Source organism: Eublepharis macularius, chromosome 12 (genome assembly GCF_028583425.1).
Source record: "Eublepharis macularius isolate TG4126 chromosome 12, MPM_Emac_v1.0, whole genome shotgun sequence".
Lineage (NCBI taxonomy): Eukaryota > Metazoa > Chordata > Lepidosauria > Squamata > Eublepharidae > Eublepharis > Eublepharis macularius.
Genome location: NC_072801.1, coordinates 19,366,809 through 19,380,655, shown reverse-complemented (window position 1 = coordinate 19,380,655; position 13,847 = coordinate 19,366,809). Strand labels below are relative to the sequence as shown.

Below are 13,847 nucleotides of genomic sequence, written 5' to 3'. Positions count from 1 at the left end.
AATAATAAAGTAGTAACGAATAGATAGTAGAATCAACTAAATAGTAAATACCCTTCCCTCAACCACCATCCACTCCCACTCCATCACTAAAACAAAACAAAGGCTAAAACTAAAATGTGTGAAAGAGATAAAACTACATAGACAAAAGTTACATTAAAAAAGATAAAATAAAGAGATAAATTAAAATTTAAAAGATAAATTAAAGTAAGTTAAAATTAGCAATCTCTAAACAGAGCACTGACTCCAAGCATCTTTCTTTCCCACCCGGAACTGGATAATAAAGAGACCTGTTTATTATTCCAGCTTTCCTCCTTCTGAGCCCACCTGACTCCTGGAGGGGTCCTTGCTTCACTCTAGGTATCTACAGTGCCACCTGCTGGTCATTTAGAGTATCTCCTGCTAAAAGGCTGGTACTCCTCCAGCGCTCCACATTTTCAGGCTCTACCTAGTGCCTGCGCTTCCCACTTGTGCAGATAAGTTACTTGGGAATCTAGCAACTGCCTTTCTCCCCTGCCGACTTTTTAGCAATATGGTCTAGTGGGAAGAACAAACTTGCACCATTTAAAGTAATGTCCATACACATACCCTGCACAGCAACGGATTGCACAAGGGTATAAAGTAAAGACACATGCATGCAGTCTTCTGTCCCTCCTCTAGACGTACACTGACTGTTGTTATTGTTGTAAGGTAGTCTCTTTACTTTTAAAGTTACATCATTCTGTCAGCTATCCGTTACCGTGAGAGGTTGGACACTTGTCAGCTTCCCTCAAGTCTTTTTTTTAAAAATTTTTTATTGGTGAGCCCAATTTTTTATTGGAGAGCCAGTTTGGTGTAGTGGTTAAGAGCACGGGACTCTAATCTGGAGAGCCGGGTTTGATTCCCCACTCCTCCACAAAGCCAGCTGGGTGACCTTGGGCGAGTCATAGTTCTCTTGAGCTCTCTTAGCCCCACCCACCTCACAGGGTGATTGTTGTGGGGTAATAATAACACTTTGTAAACCGCTCTGAGTGGGCATTAAGTTGTCCTGAAGGGCGGTATATAAATCGAATGTTATTATTATTAAATTTAAAAAATGTATACATACAATCAATCTCCTGTTAATTAATTATGACCCCCTTCCCCCCTCCCTTATCGACTTCCAGCAGCTTTCCAACCCCTAATCTCTCTTATTACTGAACTTATTTTCATTAATATTCTTCCCTAATATATATCCTAACTCTTATTCTAAGCATATTCCAATTCTATTGTATACTATACTATTATATACTATATTATACTGTATTCTATAAAAATCCATTACAATATTTATTATACTTCTCATTAATTAACTATATCTAAATAAAATTCCTTGCACATAATACTAACTTATATATATCCCTTTATCTCATAGTTAATCATTCTATCTAGAGTTTTCTTACACATAAAACTAGCTTAGTTTCTAATAGCTAAATTCCCCCCTAATGGTAAAGTCACTTCTCTCTTTCATTTACAATATCTCATTTTAGTAGTTCTCAAACTGCCACAGTTCTCCTTTCACATCCCATTTTTTTTCTAAGTATTGTTTCAACTTCCCCCAGTCTGCAATGTATTGTCCTGGATCAATATCTTTAAGTTTTCTTGTCATTTTTTCCATCTCTGCCATGTATAGCAATTTGTAAATCCAATCTTCTATAGTTGGTACTTCTTGCACTTTCCATTTCTGCGCATACAAAAGTCTTGCTGCTGTTGTCATATAAAATAGCAATGTCCTGTACTGCGTTGGAACACTTTCCATTCCCAAGTTCAGTAGCAACAATTCTGGGTTCTTGTTTATTTGTATTTGTAAAATCTCATTTATTACTTCGATTATATCTCCCCAATATTGCTTAGCTACTTCACAAGTCCACCACATATGATATAGCGATCCTTCGTGCTTTTTACATTTCCAACACTTATCCGACATATTTGTATTTCCAAGCACAATTTTCTTTGGTGTCAAGTACCATCTATATATCATTTTGTAGACATTCTCTTTGATATTGGTACATGTTGAAATTTTTAGCGTATTTTTCCACAAATGCTCCCATGCTTCCATTGTTATTTCTTTGTGAAAATTTATTGCCCATTTCACCATCTGGACTTTTACAGTCTCATCTTCAGTATGCTATTTTAAGAGTATTTTATAAATCTTAGAAATTTCTTTTTTACCTTCTTGTGAAATCACTTCCTCTAATTTGGAGTTTTCCATCCATATTCCTCCCCTTAGGCAGTCTGAATTGTAAAGATCTCTGATCTGTCTATATTGAAACCATCCATAACTAGGAGACAATTCTTCTTCTGTTTTAATTTTGGGTACTGAATGTTGTATCTGTATTATCTCCTTATAAGTTAAACATTGCTGTTCACTATCAACAGTTTTCGGGTCTATTACTTCATACGGAACTACCCATGAAGGAATTCCCTCTTTCATGTGAATCTTATACTTCTTCCAAATGGTAAAAAGGCTTCTCCTAATATAATGATGCAGAAACATAGAGTCCGCTTTTATTTTATCATACCACAGATATGCGTGCCACCCAAATATTTTTTTATGTCCTTCCAAGGCCAGCAACTTTTCAATGTTATCCAATCCTTCACCCATGTCAAACATACCGCTTCATAATATAGTCTTATATTGGGCAGCTGTAAACCACCTCTCTCCTTCGCATCCTGCAACACTTTCATTTTTACACGTGGTTTTTTCCCTGCCCACACAAAGTCAGAAATTTTCCTTTGCCATTTGTCAAATTGTTTGGAGTCTCGTATAATTGGAATTGTTTGCAACAGGAACATCACTCGCGGTAAGACATTCATCTTTACTGCCGCATTTCTTCTCAACCATGATAAATTCAGTTTATTCCATTTTATCAAGTCTCTCTCTATTTGTATCCACAATTTCTCATAGTTATTCTTAAATAAGTCTATATTTTTGGCAGTTAGTTCAATACCAAGATATTTTACTTTGTTTGTCACCTCACAGTCTGTAATCTCCATCAGCTCCTGTTGCTTCTGTTTAGTCATGTTTTTACATAATATCTTCGATTTCTTTTTATTTACATAGAAACCAGCCAGATCTCCAAATTCTTTTATTTCCTTTATTACCTTTGGCATATTATCAATTGGATCCTCTACTATTAACATTATATTGTCCGCAAATGCCCTGACCTTGGAGGTAAATTCCTTTATTTTAATACCTCGAATTGCCTCGTCTTCCCGAATCTGGATCATCAATATTTCCAAAATTAAAATAAACAACAATGGAGATAGAGGGCAGCCTTGTCTCGTACCTTTACTTATTTTCAGTCTTTTTGTCAAGTCATCATTAACTACAATTGTTGCACATTGGTCTTTGTAGATTTCTTTAACCGCTTGTATGAACTTTTCTCCCATTTGCAGCTTTCCCATAGTGGCAAACATAAAGTCCCAGTTCAAATTGTCAAATGCTTTTTCAGCATCTACGAAGAAAAAACCAACTTCCCTGTCACAATGTTTGTCATAGTACTCAATAGCATTTATCACTGTCCTTAAGTTGTCCTTAATTTGTCTATTGGGTAAAAACCCAACCTGTTCTTCTGCGATAAATTCCGACAACCATCCTTTTATTTTTTCTGCCAATACCTTTGCAAAGATTTTATAGTCATTGTTCAATAACGAAATTGATCTATAATTTCTAACATTAGTCACATCTTGCCCCTCTTTCGGAATCAATGAAATATTGACTTCATTCCTCGTCTCAGGAATCCTTTGACCTTGCATAGCTCCATTCAACACTTCTTTTAAAAAGGGTACTAATTCATTAGCCATCACTTTGTAGAATTTTGCCGTTAGTCCATCTGGTCCCGGGGCCTTCCCTAATTTCGTTGACTGTATTGCCTCTTTTATTTCTTCCTCTGTCGTTTCACCATTTAATTTGTCTTTCCATTCTTCAGAAATTGCCGGAAGTTTCATCTTATCTAAATACTCGACTATGGATTCTTTATTCACCTCTTTTCTTTGATACAGTTTGGCGTAAAATTTAAAAAAGGCTCTGCTGATGGCAGCTTGATCCATAAATATTTTATCATCTTCTCGAATTCTAGTTATGGTTTTCTTCTCCTTCCTTTTTTTTAATTGCCACGCCAAGTATCTCCCAGGTTTATTTGCCCCTTCAAACGACTTCTGATTCATTCTCTTCAAGTTCCATTCTTTTTCTTTGTTGTTCATTGCCGCCAACTGTTCTTGCAGTATTCTGATATCCTGGTAAATTTTCTTTTTCCCTGGTCTTTTCTTAAGTTGTACCTCTTTGGCTTTTATTTTTTCCATAATTTCCAATCTTTTCTCCTCTTTTTTCTTCCTAGCTCTTGCGTTCAAGTCCATCAGTATGCCTCTAATCACAGCTTTATATGTGTCCCAAACCTTATTAGTCGACACCTCTTTATTCAGATTACTTTGTACAAAAAATTTGGTCTCTGTCCGCAGCAACTCAACATTCTCTACCGATTGTAGTAGGTCTTTGTTTATTCTCCATCCTCTTCTTTTATTGTTTTTACCAAATCTCCACATGATTGGATTATGATCTGAGCTTACTTTAGGCATTATAGTTTCCCTCAAGTCTTGATGGGAAATGTAGGCAGCTTGGCGGAATGTTGGACAAGTGACAGTTGAAAAGTCCATTGGACAGCAGTCGGAGAGCCAAGCTGCAAGACCAGGATGCCTACATTTCCCATAAAAACTTGAGGGAAGCTGACAAGTGTCCAACCTGTGTCATTTATCACTTGTAGTTTAGCCCTTTGTCCAAGTTGCCTGCCCTTAGCTCCATGTGGTAATGGCAGCCATCAGGATGGAGCCCAGATGTGAGAGTACCTTCCTACCAGTTATTCTCAAATGGAATAAGCCAAAAGGGAGCTCCAAAAGTTGACCTCTTTCCCCTTGTCTCAAGGGAATTTATCTTCTATCTCTTTCCATTCCCTTGTGAGTCAGTCCTTCTCTTCCTGTTATTCCCAGGAAGCGATACAAGTTGGCATTTGGTATCCCCCTGTCATGGACCAACCCAGCCCAGCAGAGAAGAGAGACACAGAGGACTCTTCTGAGGAAGAGGCAGCTGGCCAACCTGACCCAGATCCACAGCCAGTGGCAGAGGCACTGCAGGAGGAGGCAGTCTCTGAAGGCTCAGACATAGATTCACCGCCAGGTTCCTCAGCTTCCCAGCCCTGGGCCAGCAGCAGAGAGCCAGGCACCAGGCTAGATTCATATTGGGATCACAGCACAGGAGGAGAGAGTTTAATACACTCCCCCCAGTGCAGTTTTACCAATCTAAAATGGCCTTGGGGAACAACTAATTTCCCTATTGGGGAAACTTTCTCGTGCTGGGGGCATTTCAGGTCAAGAAAACTGCATTTCTCATTTCCTGTGGTCCTGAACTGATTTAGGCCTGAACATACCTGAGAATTTGTTCCCAGTGGGGAATTCCCAGAACATGGCTGTCAAAAATGCATATGGGGGACAGGCAGGGCTTTTCTTCTGGGGAAAGAGGTGGTGGAACACAGTGGGTTGCCCTTGGAGAAAATGGTCACATGGCTGGTGGCCCCGCCCCCTGATCTCCAGACAGAGGGGAGTTTAGATTGCCCTCTGCGCTGCCGAGCAGTGTGGAGGGCAATCTAAACTCCCCTCTGTCTGGAGATCAGGGGGTGGGGCCACCAGCCATGTGACCATTTTCAAGAGGTTCCGGAACTCCATTCCCCCGCGTTCCCGCTGAAAAAAAGCCCTGGGGAGAGGTAGACTTGGTAATGGTTGAATACATCTAAAATCTATTGTTAGGGGATTTGATGTTGGGGCCATAGTTTTCAGCCATAGAGTTGAAGAGAACACCAAGGAACCTTGATTTTTCCTGCTTTTTTGTTATGAACGTCTTTGGTTACCAAGGTAGTTTTTAGGTGGGTAGCTGTGTTAGTTTTGTAGTCGAAGAGCAAGATCAGCGTCCAGTCACACCTTAAAGACCAGCTAGATTTCCAAAGTATGTTTTGAGAGTCAAAGCTCATACCTTGGAAATCTAGTTGGTCTTTAAAGTACTGTTGGCTATAAACCTTGCTCTTGTTTGGTCACTGATTAGACATAAATGTCTCCCTTGTACAACAATGAAGGGCAAGTTTTGTAAGCTAGAAACAGCATTTACTTTTATTTCTCCCACCGCAGATTGATGTTCTTTATCTTATGTCAGGATTATTGACTTGCTGGCATGAGGGGAGGGGAGGGTTCGGCTAAGCTTATCTCATCCCATTGTCCAAGTCATGAGGAGAGAACAGCTCTCACTTACCATTTGTTGGAAGTATTTGTTTCCTGCTTTCTCAATTATATGATGGGTCCAAAGCAGCTCACAATTAAATTATAGAATAAATCAAAACTAATTGCACTCAAATAAGCAGCGTTAAAATGTGAAGAGCAGCAATTAAAAATTGGAGCCAAAAATTCAGTGCGGCAAAGTAATAGCAGGAGGAAATAATTCTCACCATCTCACTAGAATGCACCCAGTTTCATCTACGAACAAAGCCAACCCTCAGAACCCTCACTGAAATTGAAGCCAACACAAGTCTCAGTTGAAGAAGGACAAAATGAAATAAGCCTTCTCTAGGCATTTGAACTGTCGGCAAGAGTGCCAAACGGTCCTTCTAAAGAACGGTGTTCAGAGCTGCAAAGACCCCCTCCTCAAAGAGGGAGGGGAGTAGGAGTAGGGTAGTTTGAGATTGGAAACTAACCAAGTTATATATTGGTACCCTGACCGGCTCTCTTAACTGAAGCACCTGAAAGTAAAACTTACTGCTGGTAGTAAATTCCAATTCTCGGTGGGTGGTTGCAACGCTTGATTTTAGTTTAGTTTTAACAGCACAGGTGTTATAACTAAATGCCTACCTAATCCAGTATACCAAATGGACCCATGGGATACCAGAATCAAGGCTCTCTGAACTATTTGGGGGTATCACATACCTACCCTGTCCATTTTTCATGGATTAGCAAAGTCCTGATATGTACTATAGGTTCTGTGTACTCTCTCAGATAGCCATTGTCTGACACTGTAGCCATCAGTGAGCCGGCGGGGGGGGGGGGATTTTGCTTTGCTGCTTCTGTGATTTTCAGTCACCAACTTCACTCTTAAATAACAGCAGTAATTGAGTCTGCTCGAGGCCGAGCATGCTTATGACTTTTCACAGGACAGCGCCAGAGTTTTCAGGGTGTCCCCCCCCCCCCGCTCATCCTCCTGTTTCTATTTGAGGATATCAGCATTTTAAAGTTGTTCCCCTATCCTCACAAGGGGAAGTTCTTGGTGTTCCAAGAAATCCAGTCTTTGTGACAGCATCAATTTACGGCACATCTGTTCCTTAACTTCTTGGAAAAAGCCTATGTAGTAACTGAATATAACATACGTCATTTCCCAGACATTCCGAAGTTATAGCATAGTGAGTTTTAAGCATATGCTCTTTTTACTTGGGAGGTATTTTCTGGAGGCGATTTTGCACTTGTTTCTAAGATGCATTGTTTGGCTGGCTGGTATGTAATGAAATACCCTGACTTGGATAGCCCAGGTGAGCTTGATCTCATCAGATCTCAGAAGCTAAGCAGGGTCAGCCTTGGTTAGTAATTGGAGGGGAGACCTCCAAGGAAGACCAGGGTTGTAGAGGTAGGCAATGGTAACCCACCTCTGTTAGTCTCTTGGCATGAAAACCCCACCAGGGGTTGCCATAAGTCAGCTATGACTTAAGGGCACTTTTCACCACCTCTCGTAATGGAATATTGATTTCTATTGCAAATATCCCTGTTGAAGGAAACATTCATCCCTGTATTGAATAATAAAGTGGCTCTCCTGCATTGCCTTTAGACAAGAGGTGGAGTAAAAATGCATCAAATAGACCTGGTGCAAACCCTGAGACCACTGCAAGATTTGTTTGCAGAGCTGGAACTTGAATCAACCCCGTCCAGTTGATAGAATGGATTATTACATGAATGAAAACTGAGGACAGGAAACATAAAATGTCACAAAACGAATCCCTTGATCAAAGAGGAAGTTCCCGTCCACCCTTAGAAAGCAGGTCATAGAGACCACCCAGGGACATGGCTGGTTCCCCCGTGAGATGGAGATTGCCAGGAACGGAGTGTTAAGTGCTGCCCCAGATGTTACAGGCCCTGGTGTGACTGGACCGTTTGCAAGGGCAATGACGATTTGCTAAGTTGATCATTAGCTGTTCCAGGCTTCTGGAACTTGTCACACTTGCCATGGTGGGGAATTAAAGCAGTTTGACAAGTTGTTCCCCTATCCTCACAAATGCAAAAAGCGATGCAAAAAGTCAGGTTCTGAAATGTCGGAGCTAGCTGGGGGGGAAAGTGTGGCTTGCAGCCATTGAGCTACAAGGGTGCTGCGTTTTGGGAGAGTGGCCTGCTGCTGCGTGCTTGGCTCTGAGACTCTGGAATTCCTGCAGGGCCCACCCGTGGGATTCCTGGTCTGCTTGCTGAACTGACTACCAAGTAGGGTTGCCAGCTCCAGATTGGAAAATTCCTGGAGATTTGGGAATGGAGCCTGGCGAGGGTGGGGTCTGGGGAGGGACCTCAGCAGGGCATAATGCCATTGAGTCCACCATACAACAGGAATAGGCTTCCCAGTTGCCTGCTGGTGGTGGCCAATCTCTCGGGGGTTTGCCCCATTGCCAGCCAATTGCTGGCGAGCAACAAGAGGTGACAAACCCCCTGGTGATCACCCACTACCGGCAGGCAACCAGGCATGCACCGGGCGTGCTCCCAGCGGGGTGTAACAACATCACTTCCCAAAGTCCCAGAAGAGTTAGCCGTGTTAGTCTGTAGTTGCAAAATAGTAAAGAGTCCAGCAGCACCTTTAAGACCAACCAACTTTATTGTAGCATAAGCTTTCGAGAACCGCAGCTGCATCTGACGAAGAGAGCTGTGGTTCTTGAAAACTTATGCCACAATAAAGTTGGTTGGTCTTGAAGGTGCTGCTGGACTCTTTTCTACTTCCCAAAGTGACAACTTCGTGCTGGACACAGGTGTGCTCCCGTACTTCGCTGAGGCTAATTTTTGCCCCGATGGGCTGAATTGGCCCCATGCTTTGCACAGGAGCACACCCGTGGCCAGCATGATGGTGTCACCTCCTGGAAGTGACATCATCACAGGAGCACCGGGAGCATGTGCATACTTTGTGCGCATGCGAAGAAGAATCTCCCGGTAAGTGCCAGCCCCCTCCCTTGGCTGGGATGGTGGAGGGACCTGACATCCCTCAAGAGCAGCTATTTCCTCTAAGGGAACTGATCTCTGTAGTTTGGAATATGGGGACTATGGGTGGGAGGGAGGGGGTCCTCAGCTCTTGAACGGCCTTTTCTTCTGCGGACTCTACATCCCAAGCCAAAGCTGGGTCAAGGCAGGTGCTGACGTTGCCATTGGATACTGCAGGGTTCGGAAATGCATCAGAGACATTTCTGAACTTTTCCAGAACCACCGTGTACATGTTCTGAGTCTAAAACCAGCTGCAAATATTAACAAAAAGAACTCTAGTCTTTGGACTTAAAAATAATGAGATTTGAAAACTTAATAAATCTTTTTTTAATTTCCCTCTGGGCCCATAAGATTACACAATTTCAAACTTTCCAGACTTCTTCAAGCAATAAAGAATAGGGGGGAAATTACTTTTTGAAACCCTCAGTGGATCTTCTCATACCTCACGTGTGAGGCTTAGGGAAGGCCACTGAAAGTCCACAAGTAGATGGGCCATTCTAAAGTGTGGCTTCCTTGCTCCAGGGTGTGTCCTGAGAGCAAAGCAGCCACAAACAACTTTGCCTGCTGGTTAATACAATGTCCACTAGTAGAAAGTGGCCTTTCCTGCATTGGGTTCTGTCACTGGTCAGGGTCTTTCCTAGAAATCATGGTATTATTTTTTTACAGTCTGTGTTAGAAGCAATGGGCCTGTCCCAGGAATTTGCTAAGCAGACAAGATTACTCAGTAATACAGAATCCAGGGTGCAAGTGATTACTAATGGGACTGCTTAAATACTCTTTGCTATTGGGAGAAGAGCTGGGTAGGGTTCCCCCGTAAGTGTTTAACCTTGCTGTTGAACCACTTACCCGTGTAAATAAAAAACAGTGAAAGGAGTAAGGACTGGAGAAAGAGAAGTTGCACTAGATTCATAAGTTGATGATGTGCTGTTGATTTTAGGGAATCCAGAACAGCCTGCCAGTGAATGGAACTTATTGTTAAATCTGGAACTCTTTTGAGATAGAAAATTAACATAAATGAAAAATGTCAGGGACTGAATCTAAGACCTTCTTGTGGAGAAAGGTTTTCCCCCAGTATCTGTAAACTGAGATCCTTTAACATGAAGATGCTAGGAACTGAACCTGTGAACTTCCACATGCAAAGCAGGTGCTTTGCCACTGATCCACAGCTCGCTCTGTCTCTTTTTTTGCCTTGGGTGGTAAAAAGGCTAAGTCTGGCCCTGTATGTCTAATGGAAGCTTTGGTGATTGTAGTAGATTCTTCTCTGGTTCAATGTGTGTGCGGCAGCCATAGATTGCATTTTGTTCACTCTGCACAGCCATGTCAGATTGTTCTGTTATTGATTTTTCCAGGTGGCAATGCAGTTGTAACTTGCTAGGCTTGTGCCTGTAACTCACAGCCATATGGTCAATTATTTAGAGGGTTTTAAAATATGTAATAGGGAGACATTCTGTACACACACACACGAACAAACCAAAGCCTTTGAGGACATAAGTCATCAAGCTAGGCTTGTTGCTGTCAGGCTCAAACCTGACCCTGCTGCTGGTGAAGTCTACACAATTGCATTAGTGCCACAGTTGTTATCCCACCATTAGCAATGCTACAAGAAGGATGATCGCACTGGTCCAACAATTATGGTTTCCCAAAGGCCACCTTTATTAGGAAGTGGCACATGCGAGGTCTCATAATAAATATACGTGGGGCACCCAGTGTGATTGTTTTAGTGCTCTGGCATAAATCTGCATGGTTCACATTTGGCTCACTGGCGCCTTTATCATCTCTACGGAGCCCTCCAGCCCTGCCTTTCCTGTCACACAGTGGTTATTCTAGCATCCTGCCTCCAATATACCTTCTTAAAGACTTCCTGTCCTTTTGGAAAGAGCCGTATGTTGCAGATCCCCGAATTAGAAATTAAAGCCCAGTGCTTTGGTCTTTGAAGTTTTTAAATGTTTTTATCCCATCATTTCTCCAAGGAGCTCAGGGCAGAATAGACAGCCCTCCCTCAGAGTTTATCCTCACAACAACCCTGCATAGTAGGTGAGACAGAATACATGTGACTGGCCTATCGGTTTGCATGGCTGAGTGAAGACTTGAACAGTCTGCCTCATACAGTTTGTATAAACAGTCCAAAGTGGTTCTCAAGGCTTTTCAAGGCAATTTAAAAATAACCTGCAGCCTAGAACTGTTTTAAAGGTGGTAGAAGAGTTATACTTATGAAGACACAATCTTTGATTTCCCTGTGTTTCAACTTCCTAAAAGAATTTCTCCAGCGATCTCTTCTACACATTGCTTTCCTCCTTCAAACCTCATCATCTCCATTCCTAAAGAATCTTTGTCCTGCAGAGCGGACTAACATTTACAGCTGCGTGGGGACTGTGGTGGGTTAATGGTAATGGATGGTTATTTTTTCAGGAGGTTTTAACAAGTCCAATCTGGTGATAATGACTGAAAATGAGGGCTTTGTAGTTGGGTTTGGGGCTTTTTGCTGTGTGCTTGGCCTGGTATATGCCTGATTTTGGGGGGCAGGGGGAGGTAGATCAAGAAGCATGATAATTATCACTAGAATGACTCACTTTCTAGCAAGCTATTGAAAAATGAAGGATTAAAGGAATTGCATTTGCTCTTTTTAAAATAAATGGTTCCAGATGTCTTCCCTTCATGCTTACCTGTTGCTAGTAGACTGATCATACCTTTTTACGTTATGAAGGAGGGGTGGCATTATGGGAGAGAAAAGGACGAGCTTTGATTGTTTTCTAGTTGTGAATCTAAATCATAATCACGGCTTGTGTATGCTCCCTCCCTGATTTTCCCCAAGAGGTTTAAACGGTGGGTCAACTGGGAGCCCACACTGAGAAATGCCAGATTGAACTGTCTGGTGCATATTTATTCTTCCCCTAAGGGCCTCTTCCATTTGATCCTTGCAGCAACGACCCTCTGAGAGAGGTTAGACTTTAGGTCAACCCAGCCAGCTTCCATGGCCGAGTGAGCACCTGATTCTTCCAGAAACCAGTCTAAGCTTCAGGCTTAAGTGGGTGGTATGACCCAGGCCTCTCCAACCCAGCATTCTAGCCTCTACTCCACAGTGTGTCTCTTCCCTTTTAGTCACTGGCATCTCCTTGTGGTCCAGGGGAAGAGATACGAGTATGTGAGAGTTTGTTCCTTGGCTTGTTTGTTTAAATATCTTGCCTAACCTCCCTGGTGCTCACTTTTGTATGTGTATGTGCATGCACGCTGTTAAGTCACAGCTGACCTATGGCAGCTCCTGAAGGGTTTTCAAGGCAAGAGATGCTCTGCATAGCAGCCCACGCCATCCTTGATGGTCTCCCATCCAAATACTGACCGGGGCCAACCTTGCTTAGCTTCCAAGATCTGATGCTATCGAGTGACCTGGGCCATCCAGGTCAGGGCAGGAGCTCACAATACCATAGGTTAAAGGTCTCTAGGCAGTCTCTTATCCAAGTACTAACCAGGGCTTAGCTTGCAAGATCTGACGAGATCAGGCTAGCCTGGGCTATCCTTATTTTCAGACATTTGCAGACCCCTTTCTTCAAATGCACTTTATGCTTTCACTTTCAGTGAGTCATTTTTCCTTTTCTGTTTATTTCTTCAGTCTATGGGCACAATGTGAAAAGCAGTAATGATTTCATTGGGAGAATCGTGATTGGTCAGTACTCGACAGGCTCTCCAGAATCAAAGCACTGGCGACGAATGCTCAATTCCCACCGGACAGCTGTGGAGCAGTGGCACAGTCTTCGGTCGAGAGCAGAGTGTGACCGTGTCTCACCGGCATCTCTGGAAGTAACGTGAGGCCAACAACAGCGATTCAGCTACAAGCCAATATACAACAGAAGTCATCCATGTGCGCGCGCACACACATAATCACCATGGACTCAAAAGCAACCATTACAGCGGCAGGCCACAAAAAACCCCGATCCCTGCCTCAGCAGCCTCCATTCATGCAAAATCATGCATTCCATTGGTTTATTTTCTCAGGATCACTAATGATGTGACACGTAGGGTAACGACCCATTTGTGCCAGTCGCTGCGTCCACATCAGAGTTCTTAACGTTGCCGTAAAGGGCAATGGAACTTACTCAAAGTTGTTGTTAATAGATTTTAAGATTACGTTGCCTGCTACGTTGTAGTGTAGTGCAGATCACAGATTTGTTTGCAGCAACAACAGTGAGCTCCATACAAGCTTCTTGGTTCTCTGTACCGCACTCTACTGTGCATGTCCACAATTCATTGTATCGGGAGACGTAAGTCCCTATGTGTTCTCTTTGGTGGATATGTGGTAAATAAGCTAGAATTTAGGATATTTTAGTAGTAGAACATACGGTGAAATCATGTCTTAATCCAGTTTCTGTCCTTGTAGTAGCTTAACCAAATCAAGTAGAGTGTGCACTCGTGTCCTGGAGCTGCACATACAGAAGGAATGTAATGGTCACCATAGTCTCATATGTTACGTTTTATAAAACATATTTAATGTCACATAAGTGAAGGACCTTTGGTGTCCTGCTGTTAAAGCTGCCACCCACAGATCAGTTAACCTAGAGCAGACCTAATAAAATCAGTGGGGC

General features: G+C 42.5%; 1 protein-coding gene across 1 annotated transcript in view; it reads left to right on the top strand.

Moving 5' to 3' along the window:
- Positions 1 to 13,157, top strand: part of SYT17 (synaptotagmin 17) — a 55,521-nt gene extending 42,364 nt beyond the window's left edge. The window contains exon 8 of the mRNA XM_054995397.1: positions 12,878 to 13,157. Within this exon, the coding sequence (XP_054851372.1) occupies positions 12,878 to 13,074 (197 nt within the window). The 3' untranslated portion in view covers positions 13,075 to 13,157. The remainder of the gene's footprint in view (positions 1 to 12,877) is intronic.
- Positions 13,158 to 13,847: the final 690 nt, after the last annotated feature.